Source organism: Tupaia chinensis, unplaced genomic scaffold (assembly GCF_000334495.1).
Source record: "Tupaia chinensis unplaced genomic scaffold, TupChi_1.0 Scaffold000348_1, whole genome shotgun sequence".
NCBI lineage: Eukaryota > Metazoa > Chordata > Mammalia > Scandentia > Tupaiidae > Tupaia > Tupaia belangeri.
Genome location: NW_006159842.1, coordinates 213173 through 233534, shown reverse-complemented (window position 1 = coordinate 233534; position 20362 = coordinate 213173). Strand labels below are relative to the sequence as shown.

Sequence of the window (20362 nt, the reverse complement as noted above, 5' to 3'; positions counted from 1 at the left end):
GGCGTGAGTTTTAGGCTACGGGGTCGGGGACACGAACCACAGTCGACTACGTGGGAGTCCAGCGACATAGCCATTATGCTAACTGCTGGTCCCAACAATCAATATTCTTAAATGTTCCCTTTGCCAAACCTATTTACCATGTGACTAGGGATGTTGGTAATTTTTTTTTTTTTTTTAGAATTATTTTATTTAACTTTATTTCTTTATTTTAATTTAACCAGAGAGGGAAAGTGAGAAAGCAAGCCACCAAGTCCAGGACTTGAACCATGGTTGACCATGTGGGAGTCCAGAGCCCCCCAGCCACCACAGCACCTGCCGGCCCCTAATTTCGGCAAATCTTGAATTGAGAAAGAGTATTGTAGAAGGTTCTTATCACTTATGTACCAGTAAGGCAAAAGTCACTATGATTAAATTCTGTAGTTACATGTCATTATCTGTCACATCTATTACAGATTAGTTAGAATATATTTTATACATGTATAATTAAGTCTGTTATTCTTAGAGCAAAATGTGACCAAAAGTAATTTTTTGATATTGTATAATGTGTCACAATTTTGCATGCCAATAGCTGCTTTACTATGAAGAAAACATAAAATAATTTTTAAGAACTGGAACCAAAAATCTGTTAACTTGATATAAGCCATATGGCATGTAGAAACCAACGTTTAACAACCTACATTTAAAGGGGGCCAATTGGTCATCCTTCAGGTCCTAAGTGAGGGCATGCCACAGGCTCCAGGCCACAGAGGCAAAGACGTGGACCCCATCCCAACTGCCCCTGCAAGTCCCAGGCGCCATCAGACCCCTTCTCACGGACTTGAGAGGGTGGTAGGGTACATAGACAGCCAGAAGCTCAGAAAGGTAGGTTGTGATGCCAGCAAAAGAGCTTCTTGTCTCAAGATGGACTGTGGTCACTACATTTGCCTTAGGGGAGCAGGGGAGGGAACGTGGGTAGGTAGATTCCCCATGCAGAGAAATGCCACTGAGCGAAAGTGGAAAACCTGTGGAACATCTGGTCTGAATTCTGTCCCAGGGTTGATGCATCTTCTTCTCTTGATAGTTTCCAGCAGCTAACTCTGGGCAGTCTTGCAAACTAAATACTAGATTGCCTCCCTGTGATCTTTGTGAGTATTAAGATCCTCTTCAGTCTGTCTTCCCATCCCATCTTCTCCTATTTCCTCCCAATGATAATTTAGTGTTGTCATCCTGTTCCTTAAACGGCCCTAGGTGAGGGTTCAGCTGTTTGTGTAGTCTATGCCAAGTTCTCAGGTCTCCTGAGGAAGAGGAGTAGGTGAATCGGGTAGAACTTCTGTCCCAGGCTCAGGCAGGGAAATGGATATGGTCATAGGAGGTGGGGACTGATTTCCTAGCTGACCAGGAGCAGTGGACCCTGGCCCCTTCTCAGGTTCTCTCTGCTGATTAGGTGCCAGGTGGGGGGTACCACTAAGAGTGATGAGAACTGGGTGTGGGCACATTCCATTTTTCTTTATGTGAACTTGTCTGTGCCCACCCTGCCCTATTTCAGGAGAAGAAAAAGACCTCGCAGTTGACACCTCAGCGGGGCTTTAGTGAGGATGATGATGACGACTCCTCTGAAACTGATTCCGATGAAGACGACGATGAGGAGGAGCATGGAGCCCCTCTGGAAGGGTGAGGAAAGACCCCTTGCCAAGCACACCCAAGCCAGGGAGGAAAGCTCCTTCCAGACACGGGCCTGGGAGGACTCAGTTCAAAGCAAAATTTCAGCATCTCTTTGGAGTCTCAGCTGTTCAGGAAGCACGTAGTGAGTGTTCGCTCCTTTCTGGCTCTGCTGCCAACTGTAGTCCTGCAGTGTCACTTGTACCCTAAAATGTTTGTAGGCTGAGGGGATTATGTGAGATTTCACTGAATAAATCTAAAAAATGCTCCCCACTGTCAGGAGCTCAGTTTTGAGAAAGAAGAAAGACATTTGTACATGTGCCAAAGCCGTTCTGTTGGGCAGGGAGAACAGTATACATGCACACCCGCACACCCGTACACCTGCACTTTTATTTTAGACTCAAGTTCCTTTGGACAGAAAATCAAAATCCTGTTGGGTCTTTTTTTTTTTTTTTTTAGAGAATTATTCATTCAGTTTTATTTATCATCATTATTGGATTTTTTTTTTTTTTTAAATTTGCTACAGGGCATGCACACTCACAGAGAGAAACAAAGAGAAAGCGAGAAAGGCAGAAAGCAAGCAAGCAAGCAAACAAGCAAGCAAGCAAGCTAGCTAGCTGCCAGGTCCAGGACTTAAATCACAGTCAGCCATGTGGGAGTCCAGTGCTTTAACCACATCACCCACTGACTCCCGTCAGGATTTTGAGCACACATGCTTCATGCCCTGTGTGTAGTTTTTAAGAGATATTTTTGCTGTAGGGTGTGTGCACTCACCAGAGAGACAGAGAGACAGAAAATGAGAAGTCACCTTTTGAGGGGATGGCCACACCGCAATCCTTTCTCCTCCATTCTCCTCTTGGGATTTTGGGTACATATGCACATGTGCCCTACATGAGTTTTAAGCCACTGGGTCCGATACTTGATCGTAGTCAATTACGTGGAAGTCCAGTGATGTAATTGTTATACCATCTGCTGGTCCCAGCCCAGTGTGTTTTGCAAGCCGCTGGATCCAGGACTGAACCATGCAGGTGGCTATGTAGGATCTGGCTCCCTTAACCAGGCCACAAGGCAAGGCAAGAAATTATTGGGTTGTGGGAAAAGTCATGATATACTTTTTTATTTTTTCTATGGAAAGATGCATCATGACTTTTCCAATGATCCAATAAAAATCTCTTATTTTATGGGCCAGCCCCATAGCCTAGTGGCTAAAGGAGTCAGATCCTACATGGCTGACCATGGTTCAAATCCCAGCCCCAGTGGCTTGTAGAACATGCTGGGTGTGTGTGTGCATGCACATGCATGCCCCAAATCCCAGCAGGATGGAGACATGGAGGAGAAGGGATTGTGGCGTGACCTTGCCCCCCGTTCGTGGAAAACAATCTCTTATTCTAAAGTTTATATATGTATTTCTTCCATGAGTGACAGGGACAGAGAGAGACAGAGACAGCACTGCCAATAGGGTTCAAGGCCAAGGGCCACCTGCAGTGTACTCAGGGCCCATCACAAACCTAGGATCTTCCCAGTGGGTCAGCCTGACAGAGCATCATGCGTTATCACTGCCCCAGCCAGTCAGAACTGCCTTTCAAGTCGCCTTGGAAGCCACGAGGAAAGGCAGGTGTGGGACGGGCAGAAGCACAGTTCAGGGTCCCATCCCTGTGTCAGAGTGACACATGGGCTAGCCCAGACCCTGTTACTACATTGCCTGGAACTTCCGCTCTTCAGGGCCTATGATCCTGCGGATTATGAGCATTTGCCAGTTTCTGCGGAGATCAAAGAACTCTTCCAGTACATCAGTCGGTAAGTGTTAGACCTCTCACCCTCCCTGCCTCCCCAGACTTTTCCTCCTGCAGTCTGAAATGCGGCCATTCTCTCTGAATGTTTTTTTTTTAGCCTGGAGGATAACATACATTTTTTTTCTATCTTTTCTTTCTTCCTTTCTCTTTCTTCCTTTCTTTTTTTTTTTTTATTTTTTTATTTAGCAGTAGGATGTGTGTCTTTGCCAGAGAGAGAAAAAGAGAGAAGTACATCCTTCTCCCCAAAGGGATGGCCACACCACAGTCCCTTATCCTTCTTTCTCCTCTCAGGATTTTGGGCATGCACGCACACATACCCTGCATGTTTCAAGCTGTCAGATCCAGGACTCAAAGCACACAGTTGGCCCTGTGGGATCCAGCCACCTTAACTGCTGTGACATTGGCTGGCCCCAGTCAAAAAATTTCTCTGACTGTTCCACCCTCATCTGGCAATGTCTCCTAGGTACACACCTCAGTTGATCGACCTGGACCACAAACTGAAACCTTTCATTCCTGATTTTATCCCAGCTGTGGGGGATATTGATGCATTCTTAAAGGTACAGTCAGTATGTTTTAAAAATAATTCTACTGACCCTTCTGTTACTCTTTTTTTTTTTTTTTGAGCAATTCTTGCTATAGGGCACATGCGTTCGCCAGAGATTGAGAGAGACATAAAGTGAGAAATCAGCCTCCCAGGGATGGCCATGCCACAGTCCATTCTCCTCCGTTCTCCTCTTGGGATCTTGGGCACACATACACATGTCCCTGATATGAGTTTGAAGCCACTGGGTCTGGGACTTTAACCATGGTCGGCCATTTGGGAGTCCAGTGACCCCATCTGCTGGCCCCATACTCTTAACAGTCCCTCCAGTTAATCTGACTAGCACAGGCTACCTGCTAAATAGTCTTCAGTCATTGGAGTTTTTTTTTTTTTTTTGGATTTTTGCTATAGGGTGCATGTGGTTGCCAGAAAGACAGAGAAAGACAGAGAGACAGAAAGCAAGAAATCACCCCCCCAGGGGGGATGGCCATGCCACAATTCCTTTTCCTCCATTCTCCTCTCGGGATCTTGGGCATGCACGCTCACGCACCTGGCGTGAGTTTAAGCTACCAGGTCCGGGACTCGAACTGTGGTCTACTACATGGGAGTCTAGCGACATAGCCATTACGCCAACTGCTGATCTCGTCATTGGAGTTCTTAACTTAGCTCTTTTCACTAAATTATCTTCTTTGCTCATAAGTAATATGTTATTTTCTCCCTAGATATTAAAAACTTGTGGGGCCGGCAGGTGGCATGGTGTTTAAGGGGACTGGACTCCCACATGGCTGACCGTGGTTTGAGTCCTTGACCTTTCTTTCTGGTCAAATAAATAAATAAAGTTAAATAATTCTTTGAAAAAAATAAAAAACAAACAACTTGTCATGAGTTTGCCTTCATAATTTAGTTTCTATAGATCATGCATTTTTTTAAAGATAGTATTTAGTACAGGGACCAGCAGTTGGCGTAGTGGCTATGTCACTGGACTCCCATGTAGTTGACCACGGTTTGAATCCTGGACCCAGTAGCTTAAACTCACGCTGGGCATGTGTGTGCGCATGCCAAGATCCTGAGAGGAAAATGGAGGAGAAGGGATTGCGGTGTGGCCATCCCCTCTGGGGGGGCTGGGGGGGGATTTCTCACTTTCCGTCTCTCTGTCTCTCTGTCTTTCTGGCGAGCGCATGCGCCCTGTAGGAAAAACCTCTCCAAAAAAAAAAAGACAGTATTTAATATAGCATGAGAAAGAAGCAGGCTTTTAGGCTTTTAGTACAAGAAACAGCCACAAACGAGAAGAGTTCTTCCTCTTCAGCATATCGGAAAAGAGCAGCATGGTCTTGTTATAGCCCTCCCAGTTTTCCCTGTTTTCTGACCTTTTTCTTAATCAGGTTCCACGTCCAGATGGCAAGCCAGACAACCTCGGCCTGCTGGTACTGGATGAACCTTCTACAAAGCAGTCAGACCCCACCGTGCTCTCCCTCTGGTTAACGGAGAACTCCAAGCAGCACAATGTCACGGTAAGACACTAGGCTCCGCCCAGCCTTGGGGTGCAGGCCATGCTGAACTGCAGAGCTGGAGGCTGCTTGGCCCTGGTGGGATCAGCTCCTCAGGCAACCTGAGGGCATACCTAGCATGTCCATGCCAGGATCCTGATGAGCTGGAGGGCCAGGGAGGGCGGTCCTGTGTGACAAGACCCTGCCAAAGGCTCTGTCCACTCACATGCATGCACTCTCTTTCTCTCTCCCTCCCTCCTTTTTTGTCTTGTGTACATTCTCTCATGAATAAAAGTAAGCAAAATTTAAAAAAGAAGCAGATCCAAGGCCAGCAGGTGGGATGGTGGTAAAGGTGCTGGACTTCCATATAGCTTACTGCAGTTTGAGTCCAGAACCAGGCAGCTTGAAAATCACACCAGGCACCTGTGCGTGCATGCCCAAAATCCCAAGAGGAGAATGGAGTAGTGTGGCCATCACTGGGGGTGATTTTTGACTTTTCCTCTCTCTGTGTCTCCAGCACGTACATGTGCTCTACAGCAAAAACCTAGAAAAACAAAAACAACAAAGAAAGATTGTCGTCTAGTACAGGCTACCAAGAGCAGAAGCCTCACTGGCATTCATACAGTTGGCTGTCATAAGGGACAGTGGGCCCTGCGTGGTGGTGCCGCCACTCAGATGCCATGCTCTGCAGGCTTGGACCATGTGGGAGGCCTAGGTTTGATTCCTGGTCTAACTGAAGCCAGGCGCGGTGGTGTGTATACCTGGGGGACATGGACTGAGGAAGATAACGCAGGAGGATTTCTTTCTTTTTTTTTTTTTTTAAATAATTATTTTATTTAACTTTTTACGCCTTTAACCACCATGCTACCTGCCGGCCCCAATGCAGGAGGATTTCAACCCTGTCTAAAAAATTAAAAAAGAAGATAGCTCTAGGGCCAGCAAGTGGCGTGGTGGTTAAGGCACTGGACTCCCACATGGGGGACCGTGGTTCAGATCCTGAACCTGGCAGCTTACTTTCTCACTTTCTTTCTCTCTCTCTCTGGTGAGTGTGCCTGATAGCAAATTTAAAGATTGTAATGATGATAAATAAAAATAACTTTTTTTTTTTTTTTTGGAGAGGTTTTCGCTGTAGGGCACATGCGCTCGCCAGACAGACAGAGAGAGACAGAGAGACAGAAAGCGAGAAATCACCCCCCAGGGGGGATGGCCACGCTGCAATCCCTTCTCCTCCATTCTCCTTTCGGGATCTTGGGCATGCACACACACGCGCCCGGAGTGAGTTTAAGCCACCGGGTCTGGGATGCGAACCACGGTCGACTACATGGGAGTCCAGCGACATAGCCATTACACTAACTGCTGGTCCCAATAAAAATAACTTTTAAAAAAATGGTTCTGACTTAGGCTGGCCCCATTTTTTTTTTTTTTTAAATTTGAATAGAGAGGGGCAGAGTGATAGAGAGAGAGGGAAAGTGAGAAAGCAAGCTGCCAGATACAGGACTCAAACCTTGGTCGGTCACGTGGGAGTCTAGCTCCCTTAACCACCACACCACTTGCTGGCCCCAAGGCTGGCCCCATTTTTTAATGACAGCTGTACTGAGATGTAATTTACATACCATAAAATTCATCTTTTAGGGGCTGCCATGTGGCATGGTGGTTAAGGGTGTTGGACTCCCACATGGTTGACCATGGTTTGAGTCCTGGACCTGGTGGCTTGCTTTCTCATTTTCTCTCTCTCTCCCTCTCTCTCTCACTCTGTCCCTCTCTGGTCAAATCTTAGAAAAATATAATAAAGATAAATTAATTCTTAAAAAAATTCACCTTTTAAATTGCACAATTTATTTTTGTGAGTATGTTAGGGCCACCACAGATTCGTGCAGCATCACCTTTGCCTCATGCAGAACATTTCCATCCCTGCACAGGGATACCCCAGACCTCACAGTGGTCACCCTCGCCTCCCTGTCTCCTACACCCTGGCAACCACTTCATTCTTCTCTTTTCTTTCTTTTTTTTTTTTGGTACAAAAAATATTTTACATCCATGCATAGTTTTTGTTGTTGTTTTAGAGATTTTTTGCTATAGGGCACATGTGCTTGTCAGAGAGACAGAGACAGTCAGAAAGCGAGCAATCACCCCCCCTCCGGGGGCGGGGAGATGGCCACACTGCAATCCTTTCTCCTCCACTCTTTCAGGATCTTGGGCACGCATGCACACATACCCGGCGTGAGTTTTAAGTCACCGGATCTGGGCCTTGAACCACAGTCGACTATGTAGGAGTTGAGCAATGTAACTGTTACACCATCTGATGGTCCCTGTAGTTTTTTCTTTTTGTTTTGTTTTGTTTTGTTTTCAGTGTCAGTAGGTCTTTATTCATTGTATTTTTCTGGGAAAGGAGAGGGGAAGGGAAGGGTCAACATGTGTGTTACAAAATGATTGGAAAACAGGAAAAGAAATACCCAGTACAGCAAAAGGAACCAACTAACAAACACATCCAAAGGGGCTTTTTCTTCAGCAGTTCGGGAATGAGGGAAAGGGATCAGGGAAAGAACAAATAGGTACTAGTTTTCCTATCCTCCCTCCCCATAAATTCAAGATTTCACACAAACTTTGGCTTAGCAGAAAACATGCTGTTCCATTCATTAAACAATGTTGCCGTTACATTCATTAAACAATCTTCTTAATCTGTTACATTCATTAAACATTCTATTAAACAATCTTGTCATTTTTACAAAAGTTTCTTATAACAGCATCAATATTCCTTTTTTTTCTTATGCCAAAATAATCCATGGCATTACTATACCACATTTTGTTCATCCATTTACTAGTTGCTCCTACTTTTTTTTTTTTTTTTCTTTTTTAGTTTTCTATAGGGAGCATGTGCCAGAGAGAGAGAGAGAAAGAAAGGAAAATTAAGAAATTAGTCCATACTACAGTCCCTTCTCCATTCTCTTAGGATTTTGGGCATTCACTTACATGTGCATGGCATGATTTTCAAGCTGCTGTGTCCAGGACTTGAACCACATAGCTGGCCATGTGGGATTCAGCTGCCTTAATAGTTGCTTCTACTTCTGTTAATAATGTTGCTATGAATATCTTTTCAAGTTTGTGTGTAGGCACATGTTGCTTTTCTAGGAATGGAATTGCAGCCATGTGGTAACTTTAACCACTGGAGGCACTGCCCAGCTGTTTTCCAGAGCCACTGCCCCACAGTTACAGTCCCATCAGCAGTGAACGAGAGCTCGAGTTTATATCTTTACAACACTTGTTCTTATCCATCTTTTTTTGGTTCTAGCCATTCTAATAGATGTGAAAATAGTATTTCACTATGGTTCATCCTGCCCTGTCGACCTTCCCATGGCTCCAGCAGAGTGTATCAGGGTTTCCTGTCACTTTCATTTGACTACTGTCAGCGTTTCTGCTCCTTGGCTGCCTTGTACATGCTGTAACAGCAGATGTGATCAAAAGAGAGAGAGAGAGCTGTTACAGTGCTATCATGGTTTGCACTATGGTTTGTCCCCCAACATTTCATGAGTTGGAATTTGGTATGGGGGGGTGATGAGGCCTAGCAGGCGGTGATTGGTTCATGGCGATTGCATCATGGAGGTCCACTCTGCAAAATCCAGTGAGTTGTCAATCTCTTGAGAAGTGGTTAGTTTCTCTCAAGAGCAGGTTGCTGCAGAAGAGAGAGCTGCCTGCCCATCAGGCTGTCTCTGCACATGTCTGCCATCTTCTGGCATGGCTCCCATTGGCCCTGCCATAGGCCTATGCCTTTGGGCTCTAGCCACCAGAATTGCGAGTTTTGCAAATACACTTCTTTGACATTCACCCTGTCTCAGGCACTTGTTAGTGGTGTAAAATGGACTAAGACAAATGCCATCAGCCAGACTTTTTCTGCATTTTTTTTAGCAACATATGAAAGTGAAGAGCCTTGAAGATGCAGAAAAGAACCCCAAAGCCATTGACACGTGGATAGAGAGCATCTCTGAGTTGCACCGTTCCAAGCCCCCTGCGACCGTGCACTACACCAGGTAAGAGAGGCCATGGTCACCGTAGTAGCCCACAGTAGCCTCTGTCACCGTGAACCATTGCTGTGAGAAGAGCCCCAGAGGCTCAGGACATGTGTGATCGGACAGGTCTGGCTCAGACTGCAGATCCGAAGGCAGCTATTGCTCTGGTATCTTCCCTGCTCGTGGAGCTCCTCCAGACTCCGCGCCCCAGGGCAGTTTGGTTTGCTCAGTCTGGGTTCTTCTGAAATCCTCATGTGCCAGGTGGAGGGTTACCCTTCCAGATGATCCTGATGTCCAGGTTGCTGAGCTCATAGTTCATTGTTCACTTTCCTCTGTGCTTTTAGGCCCATGCCCGACATCGACACATTGATGCAGGAATGGTCACCTGAGTTTGAAGAACTTTTGGGCAAGGTGAGTGAAAGGTAGGAGGGAATAAAGTATGACTTTTGGGGCTAGCAGGTGGCATAGTGGTTAAGGTGCTGGACTCCCACGTGACTGACCATGGTTTGAATCCAGAACCTGGAGGCTTGTTTCCTCACTCTCTTTCTCTTTCTTTCTATCTCTGTTTCGCTATCTCTTTCTAGTAGGCACACATATCCTACAGAAAATTTTTTAAAAACATAATAATACATAAAATTAAAAAAAAGGAAGTATGGCTTTCAATCTAGAGTCCAGTGTTTTCTCTCTCCTTATATGTTACTAGCTTAATAAATTTTTACTCAGGGGACCAGCAGGTGGCGTAGTGGTTAAGGCGCTAGACACTCCCATATGGCCAACCATGGTTCAGGTCCTGGACCTAGTGGCTTGCTTTCTCACTTTCTCTCTCTCTTTGGTCAAATTAAAATAAAATAAATGAATAAATAAAATAAAAAAAATTATTTGAAGCATAATATCCAATACAAAATATACAAATACTAGCGCCAGTAAGTGGCATGGTTGTTAAGGTGTTGAACTCCCATATGGCTGACCTGGATTTGAGACCCAGACCTGGCAACTTGAAAATCATGCCATGTGTGTGTGGGTGTGTGTGGATGTGCATGCACGCACACATGCATGTGCCCAAAATCCCAAGGGGAGAATGGAGGAGAAGAGATTGCAGTGTGGCCATCCCCTGAGGGGTGACTTCTCACTTTCTCTTTCTCTGTCTCTCAGGCAAGCACGCACACCGTATGGTAAAAACCTAAAAAAATGAAACTTCTCTAAGAGTTATGTAGATGCAGAGCCTGTCATCTGAGTGAGATGTGTCCATGTTCTGTGTTCCTGTGGTGTCCCAGGACTATTAAGCATTACCCCACCAAGTAACTAAGTAACTATAATATAAATGCTTGGCCACAACCTGGGACCAGTTTTTCCTTCCCAAATGGACACAGGAAGACAAAATGGCAGTATACTTTACTTACAAAGTATTTTGGTCCTCACAGACCATCTGCTACTTTGGTGGTTAATGTCTGAGCAGTTAATCTTACTGAGGGTGGGGGCACAGGAAGCATGTGGCAGCTTGCATGGCCAGCCATAACATGACAGAACCGCAGACTGGGGGCTTAAACAAAAGAAATACATTTTCTCACAGTTCTGGAGGCTGGAAGTCCAAGGTCATGTCTGCAGGGTCTGTTTTTTCTTTTCTTTCCTTTTCCTTTCCCTTTCCCTTTCCCTTCCCCTTCCCCTTTTTTCTTCTCTTCTCTTCTCTTCTCTTCTCTTCTCTTCTCTTCTCTTCTCTTCTCTTCTCTTCTCTTCTCTTCTTTCTCTTAAAAGAATTATTGTATTTAACTTTACTTATTTATTTTAATTTGACCAGAGAGGGATAGAGCATGAGTGACAGAGAGAGAGAGAGAGGGAAAGTGAGTAGGCAAGTTGCCAGGTATGGGACTCAAACCAGTCAGCCATGTGGGAATCTAGTGCCCTTAATCACCATAGCACCTGCTGACCCCAAGGGTCTGTTTTCTCTAAGGCCTCTGTCCTTGACTGTGTTTTCTGTGTTCTCACATGGTCTTCCCTCTGTGCATGTCTGGGTCCTAATATCTTCTAGCAAGGACATCAGTTGTACTGGATTAGGTCACACTAGTGACTTGTGTTTTAGTTTGTGATAGGTTACATGCTCTTGCTGGTGAGGGGGCAGGGAGAATGGGGAAGCAACCATGCACAGTGCATTCTTCTCTCGGGATTTTGGGTACACACACGCACGCACATCTGCCCGGTATGTTTCTCAAGCTTCCAGGTCCAGGACTCAAACTGCAGCTGCCATATGGGGTGCAGCCACCTTAACCACCACCCCACTGACTAATTTTCACTTAATTACCTCTTTAAAGACTCTATCTTCAAATGCAGTCACATCCTGAGACACTTAGGGCCTCGATATGTGAATCTGCGGGAACACGGTTGCGGCCTGTAACACACAGATTATGCTAGGAGTTCTTTTCCTTCAGAGAGAGAATGGTCCTGGGACTGCTAAATGTCCGCCTGTGACCGTGTCCATCCCATGCCCTTCCAGGTGAGCCTGCCCACGGCAGAGATCGACTGCAGCTTGGCAGAGTACGTCGACATGATCTGTGGTAAGTGCCTTCGTCCCTTCTTAACCCCATCTCTGGACAGCTACATCCCAAGCTCTGGAGAAGGCTCGTTTACTCAGGGAAGACAGCACCGTAGGTCACAGTCCTCACTTTAAGCTAGTGGTGACGTTCAGCAGCGCCTGGGTGGTATCGGGCCTTCTGTGACTGCTGGCTGGGCGTTTATGCTCGAGTCACAGTCACACCTCCACCCAGGAGGGGATTCCCAGTGTGGGTCTTCGTTTCAGCCATCCTAGACATCCCTGTCTACAAGAGTCGGATTCAGTCCCTCCACCTGCTCTTCTCCCTCTACTCGGAATTCAAGAACTCACAGGTGAGATGAGCCCTGGGACTGACCTGTGGTAGCTGAAGTCACCGGCCCCCACCACTCAGAGTCTGCCGTGATTGCTCCTCCGGCAACGGAGGGTGCCTCTGCTCTGGCTGGAGTCACGTCCACCTCCTGTAGTCAGGCCAGCTCTCACGGGAAGGGGAAAGGCCAGGAGACGTGGCCCTCCACAGAGCCAGGCAAGGACTGAGAGAGAACACTCGTCCTCACAGGAGGACCATGTGGCCTAGTAAATACGAGCAGGAAGGAGGTGGTTCAATTTGAAGGAGGTGAGGCAAATATCTAGCGGTTTTTCAAAGACAGCATCAGGTAACTTTCTGGAAGCAGAACTGAGAGAGTGAGAACTTGACGCTTGTTAAAGAGGTAGTTCTGAGGACCAGTAGATGGCATAAAGGCTATGTCACTGGACTCTCATGTAGTCGACCATGCATGGTTCAAGTCCCGGACCTGATGGCTTAAACTAACACCGAGCACGTGTGCGGGTGTGCCCAAGATCCAGAGAGGAGGATGGAGGAGAAGGGATTGTGGCGTGGCCATCTCCCCTGGGGGGGTGATTTTTCTCTTTCTGTCTCTCTATCACCCTCTGTCTCTCCATAGCGTATCTCAGATACCCATCTGCTCTTCTCTTCCCCCAGCATTTTAAAGCTCTCGCTGAAGGCAAGAAAGCATTCACCCCTCCTTCCAGCTCCGCCTCCCAAGCTGGAGATGCAGCAGAGACGCTAACCTTCAGCTGAGACACCTTCCAAGCCACTCTGCTGTGAGGCTGGGCTGGCTTCTGTCCCCCACTGGGACGGAGAGCATCATCAGCCACCTGATCCTCACTGCACCATCGCACTCAGCGCTTGGCACATCCTTCTCCCCTCTGTCCCAGGGCTGCTTGTTAAAGGGTTCTGACTATCTCAGCTTGCCTTGCGAGGGGTCGGCCACCCACGCCTCCCGCAGGGATTTGGTAGAACTAGAATTTCTGAGATTCCATGGAGCTCAGGTTGGGAGGAAAGCTTCAAAGACATTCTTTCTCTTTTTAGTTTTTACCAAAAAACCCCCCACAAAACCTAAAATAAATAAGTAAATTAAATAAAGATCTGAAGTAAATTTGGTAAAATGTTAAGATTCAATAGAGGGAGGGGCCAGCAGATGGCATGGTTGTTAAGGATGCTGGACTCCCACTGGGCTGATCGCAGTTCGACCCCTGGATCTGATGGCTTGCTTTCTCACTTCCTCTGTCTTTCTCCCTCTCTCTCTCTCCGGTGAGCACAAAATACAAAAGACTTAGCAGAGCTGAGTGGTAGGTACACAGATGCTTGCTGTATTTTCTCTACTCTGATGTTTAAATATGTCATTTATAAAACTATTTGAGGGCCAGCAAATGGCGTAGTGGTTAAAGTCTCTCAGAAATTTAAAGACCATTTACTCCAATATTTCATTACAAACCTTAAACTATGATTGGCTAGAGTTAGAACGAAGGTTTAAACCTTTGATTCATAATGTATTCTGATCTTTGGCTCGCTTATTTTATTTTACTGTTTTATTGTTTGGTTTTAATAAATAAGCATCTATTATTCTTCTGCCATCCTGAAGAATGAGAAAATTATCAATAAATGACATTTCCCTATGTGCTCTTCTTCCAGCCCAACCCTTTGCTCCCCCATAACCAGGATAACTTTTGTATTTATTATTCCCTATTTATAGATTGTTTATATCATAAATACACATATTAAAAAAATTTGTCTTACTTTCAGCTATTTTCTAATTGTGTGAAGGGGCTTCCAAATGATTGTAGAAAAAATGAAATGAAAGTTTATTTTGGTAACCAAAATCTTTTAAATTCATGCACAATTTTTTCATAATTCCTTTTTCTATGAATTTTTTTGAAGAGCCCCTGTATGTAATCTTCAAGTACTTTCTTTATTGACATACCATTTATATAGATTATATTTTACATCCCCTATATCTCACGGGTCTATTCTATGGCTTTATGGGCTTTCTAGACTCTTGTTAACTTATCTACCCTTATACATATATGACACATTCTTAATTATAATCACTTTAGTATTGACACATGATAGTGTAAATTCCATCTTCAATACATTGTTGATTAGAACGATGAACGTGGACAGCCTTATTTATTTATTCTTGATTGTCAATACTTCTAATAGCTCCTCAGTTGGAATAATAGCTTTGGTATTTCTTTTGATAATTATATCAGGTTATAGAAATTCATTTCTATTTCTTTCTGTTTTTTTTTTTTTTTTTTTTTTAGCATGCATGTGTATTGAAATGTACTAAATGATTTTTCTGCCCATTGAGTGGTTTGTTCTTGAATCTCTCAATGTGAAAAGTATATATATGGGTTTTGATGTTGAACCACCTTTACATTCTTGGGATAAGCCCATAAAGTTAATTGATTTGGGTGAGCTAATTCTTATGTAGGATATTTGCATATATGCAAATGAACCTTAAATTTTTCTTTCTTTTTCCATATTTGTCTGATTGTACTCCATGTGTTATTACTAATTTTTATACAATGAGTTAGAGTAAGTCCTCTTTTTTTCAGTTTTCTCAGTTTGTATAACATAATAATGACTTATTTCATCAAAGTTTAGTAGTGCACCTGAGAAATCATACGAACCTTGTATTTTCTTTTTAAAAAGTTCTTAATTACTTCTTCAATCTTTTTAATAGTTTTTTTTTTTTTTTAAAGGTTTTTGCCATAGGGTGGATGCACTCTCTAGAGAGACAGAGACAGGGAAAGTGAGAAAGCACCCCCCAGGGGGATGACTATTCCACAATCCCTTCTTCACCAGTCTTCTGCTGGAATTTTGCACACACACACACACACACACACACACACACACTCATCTAGCATGATTCTCAAGTCACTGGGTCTGGGACTCGAACTGTGGTCGACAATTTGGGAGTCCAGCACCTTAACCGCTATACCACCTGCTAGCCTCACCCTTTAATAGTTTTATGACTGTTGGGACCAGCAGTTAGTGTAATGGCTATGTCGCTGGACTCCCACGTAGTCGACCACGGTTCGAGTCCTGGACCGGTGGCTTAAACTCATGCTGGGTGTGTGTGTGTGCGTGCCCAAGATCCTGAGAGGAGAATGGAGGAGAAGGGATTGTGGCATGGCCATCCCCCCTGGGGGGTGATTTCTCGCTTTCTGTCTCTCTGTATCTCTCTATCTGTCTGGCGAGCGCACATACCCTATAGCAAAAATCTCTAAAAAAAAATAGTTTTATGACTGTCAAGGTCTATTTATTTTTCCTTCAGTCAATTGTGATAAAAATGTAATTTGTACAATTTTTTTTCAGTTTTAAAATGAGATGCATATCTCTTTATTCACCCTTAGTATAGCACTACTTTGTTTTCTGTCCATTGATGAGTCCCACCAGGGATTTGCCTATTCAAAGAACCAATCTTGATTTTATTAATAATATCTTCTCTTGGGGACCAGCAGTTAGCATAATGGCTATGTAGCTGGACTCCCACGTAGTCCACTGTGGGTTCGCGTCTCGGACCCGGTGGCTTAAAACTCACGCCGGGCGCGTGTGCGTGCGTGCCCAGGATCCCGAGAGGAGAATGGAGGAGAAGGGATTGCGGTGTGGCCATCCCCCCTGGGGGGTGATTTCTTGCTTTCTGTCTTTCTGTCTCTCTTTGTCTGTCTGACAAACGCATGCACCCTGTGGCAAAAACCTCTCCCCCCGCAAAAAAAAAATCTTCTCTTTTTCATTTTACTGATTGCTGCTTTAATTTCAACTGCTTTGTTCTTCGACATATTTTATTTTTTTAGTTTTTCTTAAACCTTTATAATTGCCAACTTTTCTTCCTTTATAAGTGACCATTTAAGTCTATAAGTCACTCATAGAGAGACCAGCAGATGGCATAATAATTATGTTGCTGGATGTAGTCCATGTAGTCGACTGCGGTTTGAATCTTGGGCCCAGCATCTTAAAACTCATGTCCGGCACATTTGCGTGCCCGCCCAAAATCCCAAGAGGAGAATAGAGAAGGGATTACAGCGTGGCCATCTTCCCTGGAGAGTGATTTCTCACTTTCTGTTTCTCTCTGTGTCTTTGGCAAGTGCATACACCCTACATCAAAAATCTCTTTCTCAAAAGAAAAAAAAAGTCACTCATAAAATCGCTTTGCTATAGCCCTCAGATGTTGACATGTTCTATATGGTTCTACTCTTCAGTCCTACTGTTTTCTGTTTTCCCCATTTGGAAGGGTATTATTTAATTCCCAAACATATGTATATCTTGAACATACCATTTTATTATTAACTAATTATGGCTGGGGTGAGTTCTGAGAACATGATCTCTGAGAGATATCTCCTGAGCTGTCTCCTGAGAGGAGAATGGAGGAGAAGGGATTGCAGTGTGGACATCCTCCTGGGGGAGGGGTGATTTCTCACTTTCTGTCTCTGTTTTTCTCTGTCAATCTAGCACATGCCCTGTAACAAAAACCTCTTTAAAAATTTATATTTATACGTATTTTAAATACAATAAATATTCTATATAATAATATGTGGTATATTTAAAGTATATATAAATTATATGTATAGGTACATTACAAACATACATGGTATTTATATACCTTCCCTGCATATTTAATTGGTATCATTTTCAAAAAATAGGACTGAAATAGGTATAGGAGAACTGACACATTAACATCAGTTCCTAACAATGTAACAGACAGTGGAGCCCCTAAGTATGCATACGTATTTTCCTGAAATCCCATTGCCTGATACCTCAAGTATGCACCAGCAGGTTATGCTTCAAGAAACCCAGCAAAAGACAGTATCTGACTGACAAATTGAGAAGAGTTCAGCTAATATTCCTGACAAAAGAAAGAAACTTTGGAGCTTGAACTCTGCAAATTAAAGAGGATGGTCAACAACTTGGATGGTCAACTGAAACTCAGCCTGGTCATAACATGGTAAAAGCTGTCTTAAGACGAAGGAGTTGCTCTAAAAATAAGGTTTACAAAGCCAAAACAGACCAGCCCTTAAAAAGTGTGAAAACAAATCTCTATGGGTATGAGGTAGTCAGTCAATAAATCTTCCTGATGCCACAAACAGAAATGCTATTTGGAGAAATATATAGAATCCAGTGTCTCTATTAATATATTCTTACATACAATAACAGAAATAAAACTCACTAAATTTGCAAAAAATGTGACCAGTGATCTATAGAAACAGATTCCTACATGATCTAAACACTAAACCTAGCAATAACTCTAATACAGATACTACAAATATGTTTTTTAAAAAAATTTATTTATTTATTTTTTTATGTTTTTGTACAGAGCACATGTGCTTACCACACAGAGAGAGGGAGAGGAAATGTGAGAAATCACATACCTGCCACCTCCACCCCCAATGAATGGCCATGCTGCAATCTCTTCTCCTCCATTCTCCTCTCGGGATTTTGGGCACACACGGACATAAACCTGGTGTGATTTTCAAGTTGCTGGGTCTGGGACTCAAACTGTGGAGTCAGCCATGTGAGATCCAGCACCTTAACCTCAGTGCAACCTACTGGTCCTAAATATGATATTTTAATATAAAAAATGTATACTCATAATGAACAGATGGGGAATCTTTGGAGAGAAATGCAAACATTAAAAAGAAAATAACTGGAAACTCAAAACTCTAGAACTGAAAAACAAAATGCCTGGAATAAAAAAGTTATTGGGCAAACTTTGTAGAATGGAATTGCAAGAGAAAGGATCAATGACCTTGAAGACAGATCAATAGAAATTATTCTATTTAATAACATCAATTTTTTCAAGTGTGAATTTAAAAACTACAGAACCTCAGTGATCTCTGGAATAATATTAGCTGAGCATTTGTAATAATGCAAAGTACCACACTATATTAAGTTATGAAATCTTGTTTAAATAACTACATTGCTAAGTACGGCATTCTTATTCCAAGGGATCCGAGGGGATCAAAAATATTTTCAGAGAAAATCCCGGTTTCTCTGCAGTGAAAAAAGAAGCAAAAAGTTCTCTAAGAAATGAAGCCCAGTTGCCCTGGTGTAGCCCTTAGCGTTGGTGGTAAGGATCCTTCAGGCTCTTTACAGGAAAGAACTCAAGTGTGTGTCAGATAGTGAAGCAAAGCAAGTTTACTGAGGGAAAGTGTCAACACAGCCCAGAAACTGAGTGGACTGCTGTGTGGGAGGAGGCCACACTCTTTGGGGGATCTTCTTTATTTTTATTTAAAAAAAATGATTTTAAGAGAGATTTTTGCTATAGGGCATGTGCACTCGCCAGAGAGACAGCGAAAGACAGTGAGAGGGAAAGTGAGAAGTCACCCCTGAAGAGGACTGGCTATGCTGCAATCCTTTCTCCTCCATTCTCCTCACGATTTTGGGCACTGTTTGCAAACATACACGACATGAGTTTCAAACCACCAGATTTGCGACATCAACTGCGTGGGTGTCCAGCGCCTTAACCATTGCATCACCTGCTGGCTTCAGGAACCTTCTTTAAAGGGAGATTTACATATATATTTATTAAAGAGTTGGGTTTGGGGCCAGCAGTTATGTTGGTGTAGCAGTTATGTTGCTGGACTCCCACACTGCTGATTGAGGTACAAGTCCCAGACTAGTGGCTTGAAAGTTGCTTGGTATGTGTATGTGCATGCCCAAGAGGAGGAATAGAGGAGCGATTTCAGCACAGCCCCCTCTCCCTCCCCCCCAGGGGTGGTTTCTCACTCTCCCTCTCACTGTCTCTGTCTCTCTCTGTCCAGTGAGTGTACCTGGCCACTGAGGTTTCCTCTCCTTTTCAGTTTCTTCATCTCTTTCCTTCTCTGGTATGTTTCCTTTGCATAGTCCTACAGCCTAAAATACTTCTATGCACACACATAGACGAAAGGAAGTGTAAGAGACCCTTGGGAAAATACCTTTTCTGCCCACAATCTCTGTTTTACCTTCCACAACCTTCTGTGCCCATCATCTTCCTCCCAAGAGCCCCGTCGCCTTTTCCTCCTTGTGATCAGTTGTCTATCATGTACAAGGATCTTCAAATAAAATGTATGTTATGAAACATGTATGCATAAATTTCAATTTTTTGGCATGATAATAAATTCACCCTTTAATTCTAAACTTTTTGAAGTAACCCCATACCTTGGAGGAAATCTTTATATTCTAAAAAAACAATATTATCCCTGGGAACAGCATATGGCATAATAGTTACGTCACTGGACTCCCACATGGCTGACTGCTGTTGAGTCCTGGACCTTGAGGCTTGGAACTCACTCCAGGCACAAGTGTGTGATGCCCAGAATCCCGAGAGGAGAATGGAGAATGGAGAAGGGATTATGGCATGGCCATCCCACCAGGGGGTGAGTTCTCATTTTCTGTTTCTCCAGCAAGCATATGTGACCTATAGCAAAAATCCCTCTAAAAAAATACAAAACCAAAATCAAAACAAAATAATGCTGTCCCAAAGCTACTTGCTATTCATCCCTATTTCCTGGGAAATTCTACCTTCTCATATCTTGAATAGTCTCTTAAGGCAAGACATAAGCCACTGAAAGACACAGATTTGAAAGAAGGAAAAAAGTGCAGCTGGTGTTGGGGGCGTCCCAGGAGTTTCCAGGCCCTTCTTCCTGCCAAGTTCTCAGGGTGTGATTGACTGCTCTCCTGCCAGAATGCAAATCCACCAAAACATCCTCTCCCACCAACCTGTCCTCTCCTCTTTCCCAGCCAGCCTCACTTCCCTCCATGAGATTTCCAGATTCATCTCTTTTAATTGTTTCACCAAGTTGTGATGGGGCCATACAGACAACATAAGCTGGTAAAGAGGCTGCCTCCCATGTCTAAAAGGCAAGGCCTGGACTGGGAAGAAACTGTGAAGCAAGGCCCAGTTTACAAGCCCTCCCTTGTGTCGTACTCGCCTGTACTCAATTTCTCTGCCGTGAGCTTTACTGTTATTATGGTACCCTGCAGGGGTAAAATATCACCCCCAACCATTACAATAAAGCCAATTAGTGATCTT

General features: G+C 43.9%; 1 protein-coding gene across 4 annotated transcripts in view; it reads left to right on the top strand.

Annotated features, from left to right (window-relative positions):
• Positions 1-14424, top strand: part of IFT46 (intraflagellar transport 46) — a 22734-nt gene extending 8310 nt beyond the window's left edge. For 3 of the 4 annotated variants that reach the window (XM_006152276.3, XM_014589255.2, XM_006152278.3), the window contains 10 exons: positions 709-861; positions 1526-1650; positions 3361-3435; positions 3895-3988; positions 5355-5483; positions 9363-9484; positions 9808-9874; positions 11952-12012; positions 12255-12340; positions 12988-14424. In XM_006152276.3, coding sequence (XP_006152338.1) covers positions 709-861; positions 1526-1650; positions 3361-3435; positions 3895-3988; positions 5355-5483; positions 9363-9484; positions 9808-9874; positions 11952-12012; positions 12255-12340; positions 12988-13086 — 1011 coding nt within the window. In that variant the 3' untranslated portion in view covers positions 13087-14424. The remainder of the gene's footprint in view (positions 1-708; positions 862-1525; positions 1651-3360; positions 3436-3894; positions 3989-5354; positions 5484-9362; positions 9485-9807; positions 9875-11951; positions 12013-12254; positions 12341-12987) is intronic. The other variant, XM_006152279.3, reaches the window with a different exon arrangement.
• The last annotated feature ends 5938 nt before the right edge of the window (positions 14425-20362 follow it).